General features: G+C 28.5%; 1 protein-coding gene across 1 annotated transcript in view; it reads left to right on the top strand.

Annotated features, from left to right (window-relative positions):
* Positions 1-14,700, top strand: part of mbc (dedicator of cytokinesis protein myoblast city) — a 220,438-nt gene that overhangs the window by 35,950 nt on the left and 169,788 nt on the right. The window contains exons 5-7 of the mRNA XM_075376562.1: positions 2,888-3,008; positions 6,479-6,712; positions 14,414-14,667. Of these exons, the coding sequence (XP_075232677.1) occupies positions 2,888-3,008; positions 6,479-6,712; positions 14,414-14,667 (609 nt within the window). The remainder of the gene's footprint in view (positions 1-2,887; positions 3,009-6,478; positions 6,713-14,413; positions 14,668-14,700) is intronic.

Here is a 14,700-nt window from a genome sequence, read left to right as displayed (position 1 = left end):
TGCTTGTTTCAAACCCCAAAAAAATATAAACTGGAAAACAAAATTACTAATTTAGATAGTTTTGATAAATTTTTAATCAGGCGAATTGTTTATGATTTCTATTCGTGAGAAAAAATGGTTCATACAACTAAACATATTTGTAATAAAGTGAAACAGGCAGGATAGTGTATGTAGCATCAGGAAAATTTTTAAATCGTTAGGAATTTGTTGGAGGAAAACAAAAAATAATAGAAATATTCTCATTGAAAATGATGAAATACAAGAACCATGAGTACGTCGTTATTTAAGATGTATTAAATGTTACAGTGAAGAAAATCATCACATTGTTTATGTAGATGAAACGTACATTTTATCTTCTCACATCTCAAACAAAACACGGTCACACAATTCTGATCAGAATATACATCATTCTATATCAAAAAGAGACCAAGCAATAAATGTGAACAGTGGTGGCGAGATGGGATTCATAAACAATGCCTGCTGATATGGAAAAGTAACACATCAAATGGGGATTATCATGACAATTTAAACTCCACCAAAATTTCATGAAATGGGGAGAAAACAAATTATGTCCAAATCTACCCCTGCAATCAGTTGCAGTGCTGGATAATGCTACATATCATAATGATCAATACAATAAGGAACCTACCACAAAATCTAAGAAATCAGAAATGTTATCTCAGTTACAGGAGAAGCAAATATCATTGCATCCTAAAATGCTTAGACTAGTTAAGCTGCACAAACCAAGGCACATAAGGCATATATTTTGGATTGCCTTTTGGAACCTCACGGTCACACAGCCATTCGCCTGCCACCACATCACTCAGATTTAAATCCCATTAAAATGATATGGGCAAACGTAAAAGGATATTTGACCCAAAGAAATGCCACACTCAAGTTAAATGCTACGATTACACTATGTGAAGAATGAATTTCTAACATAAGAAAGAAAGACTGGTCTGATCACCAATATGTAAGAATGTTAAAAAACTAGATGAACATTTGGAGAAAGAATATTATTAGTTGATGTTAAAGAACAATTTATCAGTTTACAAGAAAGTAGTGGTGAAGACGGTGATTATTCATCTATAAATTAATACGTGGAGTTAATAAATTTATAATGTGTATAATAACGTATAAAACATTAGAAATAAAAGAAATTAATTTGAGCAGGCGACGCATGGTTTTTGCATGACTAATACACTAGACAGCGGTTGACGAGGAAGCTAACTTTCAGCTCACATATAGTATATATATAAAAGATATAGCCATAAAAATGACTGTGTTAGTTGTTATTGGGCAACAGGTTAATGTACAGTAATATTAGAAATAAAATGTTTTTGATGTATGCATCAGATTGATATCATAAACCACAAAGTAAGTAGCAAAAAATCAATACACAATAAATATATACTAAGATAATATTTTAATAAATATTTGAGATTAATGGTATTATACTTACTGAGGTGTATTTTTTTCCTCACTGTAATGGTTAAATTCATGAATATTTTCTTCTAGAATTCATTTAATCAAAATATTTAATGCTATTTCTGTCTATAAAAAAAATAATCATACTTTTCATTCTGATGATAACAAAATTTGTTTATCCCAATATACGCTTATAATTTTTTTTTTTTTTTGTATGATTTCTGTACTTAAATTTGATTTTTATTACCTTATATTTTTAATTTTTGTGTATTAAGCAGTCATTGAGTGACATAGTTTGTCAGTAGCTTTTCTTTTATATTAATTTTGCTTGGCCTTTGTTTCTGTTGGTTGTTTGTTAATATACTACAGGTATTACATTTCTCTTAGATAATTGGGTAATCTTGGATATGTAAATTTTTTTATCATAGATTTGCTCAGGATTGGCTTTAAAACTAATAACAAAAATTAAATTAAGTAATAAATTTATTTTTGATATTAAAAATAAAACATTAAATAGATGTCTCTGAAATAGAATGGAAAGAGTGAAATTATAAAAGAACCCTACAGTAGAATGATGAATAGGAACTTTAAAATATTATTTCAGAATCATTACCAAACATGTAAAATACAATAAACAAAAACCTAATTATCCTGATTGTATTGAGTAAATAAACACAAATTTAGAAAAAATATCAGCTTTAGAACTCAGTAGTAAGTAGTTTAATTCTTTCGTCCTTGAAAAAATACATACAATAAAAAACAGCATTGAAAATGTAATTAAATTTTTGTTTAAATTAAAATTAGTGTACAACTGATTTAAAGAAAACAGATAAGTTTTAAATTAATATAAGTTGTTAAAAAATTCATAATCTACATTTAAAATGGTACCATAAATTAGTTTCATTATCTACCAAAATATTGAAATAGCAGGAGAATGATTAATTTGATTTCAGTTACTGAAATACCAAACACAATGTCTACATAATTTTAAAATCTTAATTATGTTTTTATTAACTTATCATTACAAAAAAAATTGTTTTGAAGAATTGGAGATGTATGAAAGCACTTATTGGAGAAATAAAAAAGGAAAATCAGGTAGTGAAAAAAGATTGACAATAAACTTTATCAAAATTACTCTATTTTAGATGTTTAAATATGTTGATCTGTTTGCTTAAAACAGCAAAGTAAAATCTAATGTCTCTGACGTAAGTGTGGCCAGACTTGGCCTGTTGTATCTTATGGAAAAATATAATATCTTTCTATAGGAAGAAAGGAAGAGAAGTGTGCACACTGTGACTCACTATCCCACCTTTTAGACTCAGTGTTAAAATTAACGTATTTTTATTTTTAAGTATAATTTTACATTTATTATATGCATCATGCTTGAATTGTGTATATGTATTTTTTCCTCACAATCATTTTGTTACTGTTTCTTTGTTCAAAATTGTTCTTTTTTCAGATTATTAGGTTTAGATTTGGTTGTGAGAGATGAACAAGGCAATATTCTGAATCCTGAACATACTTCAACCATACAGCTTTACTGGCAGCATGAAAATGCTACAGAAAGGATTAAAGCTACAGTAAGTATATATATATATATATCTGAAAAATAAAACAAGAGAACTACTTGATTAATTAATCTGACAGTAAGACAGTTGTCAGACAACTGTGCTAACAACATTGTCCTTTGTATGTAGAAAATATTACTTGTGTCTAAGTTGATGTAATAAAAATTCTCTTAAGTACTTTTAGTTATATTTCTAGAAATGCGTTGTTACCTAACAGGTTCTAATCTTGATAGAATGACAAGTAAGTTTGCAAATTCAATAAATTTTATAAAATGGTTTTAAAATGAAGACAAGATTTAATGATGCCACCTAAAAAAGCAATTAACAGTAAGTAGAAAGAATAAATGGGCCAAAATAAGGCAAATAATAAGACAATCTTTGCCTATTTTAATCATAAAAACTAGAAATTCAAAATATAGAAATTTTTTAAATAAAAAATAAAGGAATAGATGAATTTTAGTAAGATTCATGGAGGAATAAAAAATAAATAATTAACACAAACTTATCAGAGGACATGAATCCATTTTTCTTTTAGAATACGGTTATTATACTGATAACAACAGTCATCCAATAGTTCATAACTGCTCCTGAGCAGGACAATAATCTATCCTGTTCAGAAGTTGCCCCTTCTTAAGATTGATTATCCCTTTCCTCCATTCCCTTTGTTAAATTGTACAATAAATATTAAATCCTCTTAAACTGACTTACAAATCTATGCATGTAGACACTGCAGAAATCCTGGTCATTATTAATTTACAGAAAACAGGTCCCTGCATTTTAATTGTGTTCATTGTTAGAAGTTCATTCTCTAATTGAGAGAGAGAGTTTTCTAATGATGGATGTGGGTATATCATTTTTTATAGGGAATAGAATACTCTTTCAGTCTATTCATTTTATCTTGTTAATAATTTTTCATTGTTTATTACTTCATAATTAATATAATTTATTCTTTTACTAGTCTCATTATATATTTTCCAGTTCATTTTAAGTTTAATATCTCACTTCATAATAAAAGTAAAAATTTTAACAATGTCCTATTTTATTTCATTAACAGTTTACCATTTACCTACACAATTTAATTTCATTAATGAGATCTATGTTCCAAAAACTAAAAAGCAATTAAAGAAACATATCCATTTCTTACCACTTCTTAATGTAATAATTTTACACCCATGTGAAATGCAGTAAAAGGTTCTAAAAGCATTTTCTATTAGCTCTTTTATGACTAATCTTATCTTATTTTCCTTGCCCAGTTTTTTTTGTTTTTGGACTATTAATTTTGGTTCATTTTCCAAGAAACAGTTGTTTCAGTCATGAGAGATTATTTTTATCAATTTGAAAAACTAATCTGTTGCAGTTTTTGATTCATAAAGTGTATATAGTAATGAAACATCGCTGGCATGCTGAAGGGGAAAAAATTATACTCACATTGTTTAGAAGTAGGAATTGTTGGATTACAGAAATGATTTGTTGTTGTATAGAGAACGGCTTAGGAGTTACAGATTTAAAACAAATGCAATTCTTACACCAAAGAAAGCAGGAGTGTAGATAAATGTGAAAGCTATCAGTCTGATATTATCAGTGGTATTGAAAATACAAACATAATTTTCAGGCATATATATAATTTAGCATAAAATGCTAAATATATATTATGCTTTTCTAGCATAATTTTCAGGCATATATTTGTGGTGATTATAAATTAGATGAAAAAAAAAAGTTCAGTTTCCAAAAAGACGAGGATACAAGGATTGCATGTATTTTAAGTTAAGGCTATACTATTCCACACACACAGAGAGAGAGAGAGAGAGAGACTATAAGCCTAATTACTATTTATTAGTCTACGTTGTTCACTCTGATGATAATCAGTTGTTGTTATCTCATATTTGAATCCAAATGACCACCATTTCCTAGTAAAATATTCAGGCATTCATTTAAAAAATATTGTAACTTCAACTAGATTTAAAGTTGGGGGTCAAAAAGTCATAACATATTACATAAATTTTAACACTGCAGAACAGCAATTTTAATATCTACTTAATAAATAAATTTTGTGGCAGCTAAATTTCATTACCTTCCATAATGAAATAAATCAAAAGTGAGAACTGCCTTTGTTGATTATTAATAATAATCATTTTACAGTTTATGACAACATAACTAGAGGAAGTCAATCAATAGACTAATTTTAATTTTATCAAAGAAGAAAATTCTTAATTTTCATCATCTATAGTTAGTTAATGGTCTCCATTAATACCTTGAATACCTTCTTAACAATCAAATAACAAACTTAATTAAATAACAAACTTTTTGTGTAACTCGAAGTCTGACTTAATCAAAGCCCACTGGGCTGGTCTAGTGATTAACTCATCGCAAATCAGCTGATTTGAAAGTCGAGAGTTTTAAGGTTCAAATTACACATCTAAGGAATGGTTGACCTGAGACTGTACAAGACTACACTTCATTTACATTCATAAATATCCTCATTTATCCTCTGAAGTAATACCTTATGGTGGTTCTGGAGGCTAAACAGAAAAAAAGAGAGGAAGTCTGACTTAATCATAAGAAATACATGAAAGAATATTTCATTTTTAAATAGTGCATTTTTTATCACCCCAGAAATATGTCAGTATTTATTACATAAATCATAGTTTCAAATTAACTCTTTAGCAGTACTTAAGTTGTAATATTACAATAAACAGTAAATTTTGTTTTTACACATTTTTCACATCACCAAAAAAAAATTTGCTTTTTGTTTGCATTAAATACTTTTCTGAGTAGTATAGTAATGTATTGTTTCTAAGTAGTTTAATAATTTTTCTAAATTTTCTTTGTTTTATTCAACTTATCTTACAGCACTTTGTTCAGGATTAAATTCTCTACAAGTTTTGTTTAAAGTTTTATGTATCTTTTACCTTAATTTATTGATTTTCACCCCAGATTTCTCAAAAACTACTGCAGATGTGATTCTGTGACCAATTTATTTGATCAATAATCATAAACCATTAATTCTGCTTCTTAATTAACATGCTAAAAATTTCAGTACAACCTCATTTTACCAGGGTAGCTGAAATCTGATTGAAATCTTTCACTAGCCATAACTCGTAAACAAAGCATTTAGGACATACGTTAATATGAATTTTTTTTTCATTATTTTCACGAGTAGAATAGGTTATGAAAGCCCTGGGAGAACTTGGTGATATATTCTGTATATATAATAAGGATTTTCTTCGTTTCACCATTTTTGTTTTATTATATCATAATGAGTATATTATAGATTAGAAGAATTTTTTAATACCAGGATTATAACTTATTTTTTACAATTTTTTTTTTGTAATCCTAAAAATTTGTCTGTACAGTTATTTTATATTAGTAGTAAATTTAATCTGTGCAGCTAATGGTTAGTTTCTTATAACAATTTTATTAATTTTTATAGAACATTATTTTTATAAATTATTAATGGTTTCATGTAAAAAATCTTGTTTCAGAGTGACCCATCAAATCGAAAGTCAACTCGAACATATACACCTCAGTGTTCACATACATTATTTGTATCATTACGGAATTTTGTTTGTAAAATGTGTGAAGAGGCAGAACTTCTTGTGATGTTATATGACGGTAAAGAATGCCGAGCATTTACAGAAAGCTTTGTTGTACGATGGAATCGTGACGGGCTTGGAAATGAAAATGAACAGTTTTCAAATCTACGAGTCCTTTTTACGGTATGTATCAATATTGCAGTGGAAAATATGTTCAAAATTTCCCATACTGTATGTTCTTATGCTTACGTATTGAGTATTTTTTCTCTTAGAGTACTTTGTTGCTTAACTATACTGATGACATCACTTAAAAAAATGTATATATTAATTTTAGAAATAGACATGAAACTTTTCAGGATTACATATAATTTATTTATAATTTTTTTCTCCTTTGTCATCATAAATTTTCTTTTTGTTGTTGAAGATTTACAATTTCCGTAATAAAAAATAGACAAGATCAGGAAGATACAAAGGGTGGAAAAATGGGGAAGGGTAATTTTTTGCACAAAACTGTTTATCAACAGTGAATTTTATTTTATTCATAACAGTGAATGTTAGTGAATTTCCGGTGAGGAAAAAGTTGACTTTCCATAGTTTTTAGGCAGTTTTCTTCTCACCTTTTGTTGAAGATGTTACATCACTTCCAGATATTACAACTTGTTTTTTAGTCTTTGTATTTATCACCATTTGTTTAATGAATATTTCATTCTCGTTTGTCTGCAAGTTCCTAATATTGCAACGTGATGTCTTTCTGCTTTTGCTACAAATTTTGATGCAGTATATTTAAAATTACAAGTTTTAATGTCTAAATCACATTAAATGAATCGCTTCAAATATGTGATCTCTGATTGCTTGGGTAGCTAGCCATCAGTTGAGAGGTATGACTTGTTGACTTTTCTCACACAAATGTCAGTGGACTTGAATGAGTGTTCTCAACAACAAACTTCTCTTTTAAACTTTTAAAACAATCAAGCGAGGTGAGTATAAACACGACTTATATTTTTTTATGATTAATTAAGCATGTAAGCTTGATGCTTCTGCATGGGAGTATAAAATTTAATTTTGTGGTATTTAAAATATGCCAAGAAATACTACTCTACTGTGGAGTTCTTCTTTCTTAAATATTAAAACAAATAGTGATTTGCCTATCCTGTTCACAAATAATTTCCTTTAGATCAGTTTTTATGTTCCAGCAACCAAGAGATTTTTACAATCATCATCACATGATTAATTATGTTTTTAATATATAAATATACATTTATCAAGTTCTTTTGTTGGTTACAGTTGCTGTAAGAACAGTCACAAATCTGCTCTTTTCACTTGTATGCCCAATAATCCATAAATATTGTATGCTAAATTGTACTGAAGATTTCTAGTTCTTGTGTATGGTATGTTGAATTCATATACCCCTAATGTCAACCAAATGCAGTTTTTGTTTTAATTAAATGTAATGTATTGATTGTTTATATTTATTAATGCCAGTAAAACTTGCTTTCTGTATATAAAAATCGAGTTAAATTTACAAAATTCAACTCATTCCATCATTCTTATTAGTATCTCTTTTATTTAATATGATGCTAACAATTATTTGTAATTCAATCAGTGTGCTTTAGCACTCTAGGGATCACCCTAGAGTCAGGTTGCAAATTTTCTGAAGAAACAAAAAAATATTAATTATATAAAAACTGAATCGGATTTATATAAATATAAGTTTTGTTTGGGTTTTATACATAAATACATAATTTACAAAAATCAATTCTTTTTTCATTATTGTATTTGTCCATATTCCTCTCTGTACTAATTATTTTAAAGACAGAAGTATAAAAAGTTTACCACCTAGAGTATAAAATTCAATAATGCTTCTTACCTTATGCTTGTTGTTATTATATAAAAGCGCTTTCGAGGGTTAACCTCATCAAACATATTCTTTTAAAACATATTCTTTTTTAAAAATTTAAAACTTAGAATTGTAAACGTATAAAAATATGTACTCATAAAAGTTAAAAAGATTAAAATAATTTTATGCACGTATAGTTCTGTACTAAAATATTTCAAATTTTTATTTAAAAAAGAAATTGTTTTATTATCTGATGAAGGAAACCCTCGAAAGAACTTTTATATAATAACAAACATAAGGTAAGAAGATTACTGAATTCTGTACTCTTGGTGGTAAACTTTTTATACTTTTGTCTTTGATATATATATTATATGAAATATAAACCACCAATACACAGTAATTTCCATATATGATATCCTATCTTCAATTGATATTGAATTCTATAACTGCATTACAACATATTCATTTTACAATTTGACAAATTATAAAATGGATATGTTTTAATGTAGTTATAGAATTCAATAGCAACTGAAGATGTGGGATTCTGCAAAAATTGATTATTGAAAATTAATGTGTTAAGTCTAACTTATCTAATTACTGTGTTATGGTGATTTTTATTTCATATTTTAAATTCTGTTAAAATATTGGTCAATATGTTAATGAATTATTTGAATTTTCAAAAGATTATCAGTAATATATATATAATTACATTATTTGCAATAATAAAATTATTTCAATCTTGATTGAGTATGTGGGATCCCTTGGAAAGTATATTGAGATAAGTCTCAATACTCTGTAATAGGTGGTTTATTTAATTGAATTTAAATATATTTTTTTTTTGTCTTCAGTCATTTGACTGGTTTGATGCAGCTCTCCAAGATTCCCTATCTAGTGCTAGTCGTTTCATTTCAGTATACCCTCTACATCCTACATCCCTAACAATTTGTTTTACATATTCCAAACGTGGCCTGCCTACATAATTTTTTCCTTCTACCTGTCCTTCCAATATTAAAGTGACTATTCCAGGATGCCTTAGTATGTGGCCTATAAGTCTGTCTCTATTGTGCTATTCGGCATTTTATATCGCTCCTGCTTCGTCCATCTTTAGTAATTCTACCTCCCAAATAACAAAATTCTTCTACCTCCATAATCTTTTCTCCTCCTATTTTCACATTCAGTGGTCCATCTTTGTTATTTCTACTAGATTTCATTACTTATGTTTTGTTCTTGTTTATTTTCATGCGATAGTTCTTGCGTAGGACTTCATCTATGCCGTTCATTGTTTCTTCTAAAACCTTTTTACTCTCGGCTAGAATTACTATATCATCAGCAAATCGTAGCATCTTTATCTTTTCACCTTGTACTGTTACTCCGAATCTAAATTGTACTTTAACATCATTAACTGCTAGTTCCATGTAAAGATTAAAAAGTAACGGAGATAGGGAACATCCTTGTCGGACTCCCTTTCTTATTACGGCTTCTTTCTTATGTTCTTCAATTGTTACTGTTGCTGTTTGGTTCCTGTACATGTTAGCAATTGTTCTTCTATCTCTGTATTTGAACCCTAATTTTTTTTAAATGCTCAACATTTTATTCCAGTCTACGTTATCCCGTTATCTACGTTATGGCCTTTATTAGGTCTATAAACGCCAAGTATGTTGGTTTGTTTTTCTTTAATCTTTCTTCTACTATTAATCTGAGGCCTAAAATTGCTTCCCTTGTCCCTATACTTTTCCTGAAACCAAATTGGTCTTCTCCTAACACTTCCTCCACTCTCCTCTCAATTCTTCTGTATAGAATTCTATTCCAGCAAGTATATCTATTACAAATATAATTAATATTTGTATTAATTAAATGTTAATCCTTCGGGAATAATCAACAATCTGTGGTCATACATATAGTTACCACTGAATGTAGTCTTCTTCATATTAATTCCAATAAAGTTGTTTCTGTTCAAACCTTTTTATTTTTGCTATGTTTTTTTCAAAAAATTATTAATAATTTAAATTTTACATATTTTTGAAATAGAATTAAATATGCAGAAATAAAATAAAAACAAGCAGTTAGATCTTGGGGAAATGTAGATGTTTTGCTAGGCCAAACAAAAGAAGTCTTTGACATTCAGTTTAATGTCATAGACTTCTTCTTTCTCTTCATTCCTTTGTGTCTCCTCGTGAATTTTTCCTCTGATTATTAAAAATAACAGATGTTTACTGTCTAAATTCTATGCTCTTTTCAAATATTTTTGAAACACATCGACAAAGTTTTTAACAGCTACAGCACACTTAAAGTAAGAAAATATTATTAGTTTATATATTAAATCTTGTTTGTACAACTTCACTAATTTCAATTAATGCAATTTCTTAAACAGTCACAAGTGATTTTTTGTTATCACTGTACACGTTCAAATGACATTTGGATTTCACCTTGTTGACAGCCTATTATTACAATGGTTGCTTAACTGAACTTCAACCATTTCAAAAACTGTTTTACTACTCTTTAATTTGTGAAACCCATAGCTTTGTTCCTAAAGGCTTGTGTGATCATGAAAAATCATTTTGCTTTTGAGTATCACAAAGTTTTTAGCTAAAATTTACACATTAATGTTGAACACATTTCATCATTATCCACAAAATATATGCAATAAGCACTTATTACACTAACACACAATGCCTGCTGGAGAGCAGCTGAGATGCTGTATGAGTTTCCAAAAAAGAAAACGTGTATGTGCACTAGGTAATAGTGCTGCACCCTAGTAGGTTTTTTCACTTGCTGAGAACTACTCTTCAAAAAACAAAAATATGATCAGGTACTTTTTGAACAGAACTTGCACTATTTTGAAATACAGTAAATCAATATATTTTGTTGTTTTAATTAAATATATAAACTGTTGTATTTATTCATTTAGGAATTTAATAGGTAACAAAGTGATGTATACCTCTTCTAAGTTAAGAAAATGTAAACACACGTATTCGCAGAAACTCGATTGGGAGTGGCATGTAAGTGGTTTGAGCAATGCTAATACAGTAGGGGGTATGGTATGATGCATTCAAGGAGTGAATAGAAGCAGGAATTCAATTGCCTTCTTGTTTCATGTAGTTAGTTGGCCCACCATACATTGTTACTGAAGTTTATAATCAGTAATTTTTAATACTGATTATTTTTATGAACAATATTTCATAGTACTATTTTTTTATAAACAATTTTTTCAAAACTATTTTTTTTTTTGTTAACGGAATTTTTAAATATTTTATCTTTGTCTAATGCCTCATCCAAGATGCAATCATAGATTAGGAAGCAGCACATAGTCAAAGAAAATCAAGCAATGGTATGTGCAGAAATTCATGCTTGCCTAGTAGACTTTTGTGGACTATCTGTTCATATTGTGCGTAAAGTGATAACAGAATCAAATAAACCAGGAGAAATTAAGAATTTTTGTTCGTTGGGAAAAACTCGTAATAAAATGAAAAAGAAAGTTAACATTGATAATATCCAAAGATGTGTGTTACGTAATATAATATCATACATAACTCTCATATACAACATAAAGCCCTGTCGACATTGAAAAAGTCATTTGTTTTAAAAACTGAACACCTGGATCTGCAGCTGAATTGCAGTCCCGAAACTTTAAGGAAAATTCTTAAGAGTATGGCTTTTAGATGGAAGAAAGCTGAAATAACAGGAAAGGTTTTTATAGAAAAAGAAGTATACATATTAAATGAGTAAATTATCCAATGAAAATGAGCATTTACAGATGGGAAGTAAGACCAATAATTTTTTCAGACTAGTCTTATATTCACTTGACACAAGGGAAAAGTTATGGTGGATAGCTCAGATAACAGCTATAAAACATCTGCATTCAAAGGCTTGAAGCTGATATTAGTTCACGCTGGTAGTGAAGCAGCAATTTTCTGAATTGCCAACGGAATATTGGAGGCAATGTTTTGATCAACCACTAACAATAGAAAATAATTTAATATAAAACAGATCGAGTTGCTGACATGCAAACTGAAAGGTTTACAGTTTGCATTAATGACAGTGACAGTGGCAAGGAAAGTAGTGATGAAATGCATAATAAAGCAAATTTAAAAATAATCAGAGTCATCAAACAAGGATGATACAGCTGATGCAAGATCTGATGACATGGATGGGATTGAGCCGCTTGATTTAAAATTCCTTATCTATCAAATTTCGTATCTCTTTCTGTTAACTAAATAAATTTAAAAAAACTTATAAAGAATAAATGAAATTTCAAAAGGAATAAAAATTGTAATTGTAAAACTAAAAAAAAAGTAAAATTAAAACATTTTAGCAGTTTAAACAAAACAGTGTAGCAGATTAAACAAACAATAAATATAAATAAAAATAACTAAAGGGAAACAGTCAAATGTTACATATCCATGAGCATTCAGCACACTGTTGAGCGTACGCATGCATGTACACAATACAGACTTGCATGTGTGTGAGTGGGGTCGATCCTCTGTTCATCCTACCAGAGTATACCGATCCATCCCCACCCTGCGCATGGACTTATTTGTTTATGCTTTCTTAACTTTGAACACTTATATAATAGAAGTTAATTTTACACATTCTCATTTGATGTTGAATTAGTTATTTAACAATTTTAACCTCCGATACTGAATGATGTCTTAAGCCATTAAGCAATTTTTACATAAATCTCATTAAAAGTTAAAAAAAATTATTACTATTAAAATCAAAAATACAAAATTTTCAATAGATATGTTTATGTTTAAATAATGGAGACTAATTTGAATCTAAAAGTAACTGAAATGATTGTTTTAAATATTATATTTACTAGCACAGGTTATATTTGTTTTATTTTGATAGTGCTTATACCATTTTAAAACCCATGATTTTTTTTTATATCTAGAAAATTGTTCAGTTTATATTTCCATACACATTAGTATCATACTTTTTTCTGTTATAGACATCATCAATTTGTATGTTTATAGAATTCTGACAGACCCAGAAAATGCGTCGCTATTGCTAGATTTGAGTATACATCTCTATAGATTAAATGAACACAATTGAAAGTTTGATAAAACATTAACAAAATGAACATTATGGAACTTTAAAAAAAGTTAACCTTTCCCTTTTACCATATTCCCTTTCTCTTTCCCCCATTTTCCCATTTCCTTCTCCTCCCCATTTCTCTTTCCCTTATTTCTCCTTTCTTTTTTCCTCCTTTCCCTTTTCCATTTCCTTTTCTGATTTTTTTCTCAAAACTGGCAACACACAGTCTCTAGAAGTGCCAAAAGAATTTAAATTTGTCTTTAAACTAAAATAATAGATTAAGTAAAAATAAAGATTTATATAAACATTAATTTTTATTTAATTTAAACATTATTTTGGAATATCTTTGTAATTTTTTTCATTGAACTAATGTTAAAATATTTTAAAATTTAAACAACTGTATTTACGTGACATGTAAATTGTTCTTCCAGAGGACCTTGGAGCTAATTATGCAGTTCTTCAGTGGAGTACTGATGGTACTGTGTTAATGGCACCCATTTTAAAAAGTTAGGAAACCTCTCCTGTATGTGTTTGAATAATATATTTCATATAATTAGATTTTTTTCATATTTTTGCCAAGCAAGATCTCAACACCTTTGAATAATATTAAATTTTAAAATACTAAATTTGGAAAAATCAACATATTGAAGGAACCAACGCAATGTAGACTCAAACATATTAAAGGAATTTCCTAACCTTTTCAAAATTTGCATCATGAAACAACTATGACTGAGAATGTCATTGAAGAAGAATCTGCATAACCAACTCTGAAAGATCCTCTGGAGAATAGTTCTCATGGAATTTAAAAGTGAATAATTTTTAATAAATTTATTTACTTGCTGATCAAACTTTTATTCTAATATTTTTCCTTTTATTGATTAAAAAATTTCATATTCTTTTTTCTTTATTGACTTAACATAAATACTGACATTGAAATCCAATCTTTCAGCATTTTTTATTAATATTATTTTCTTCAAATTTCATTGTCCTGATGCATTTATCATTTATTGCAGGACTTAGGTTCATGGGATTTGAATAGAGACAAAGTATACCTTGTTTGTTATGTTGTGCGTGTGGGTAGTATGGAGGCAACAAAGGATGTGGACAGCAAACGAAGTGGTCGTAATAGTGTAACCAAAGCTCCACAAAACTCAATTGTGGATCCTGTACGAAGGCCATTTGGTGTGGCAGTAATGGATATTACTCTTTACTTAGCTGGTAAACTAGAAGCTGATGAAGATAAACAACATTTTCTTCCTTTTCTTCAGTAAGTAGTAGTTTGATTATATATTCATTAACA

This window comes from Lycorma delicatula, chromosome 1, assembly GCF_047948215.1.
Source record: "Lycorma delicatula isolate Av1 chromosome 1, ASM4794821v1, whole genome shotgun sequence".
NCBI lineage: Eukaryota > Metazoa > Arthropoda > Insecta > Hemiptera > Fulgoridae > Lycorma > Lycorma delicatula.
This window is presented reverse-complemented; position numbering and strand designations above follow the sequence as displayed.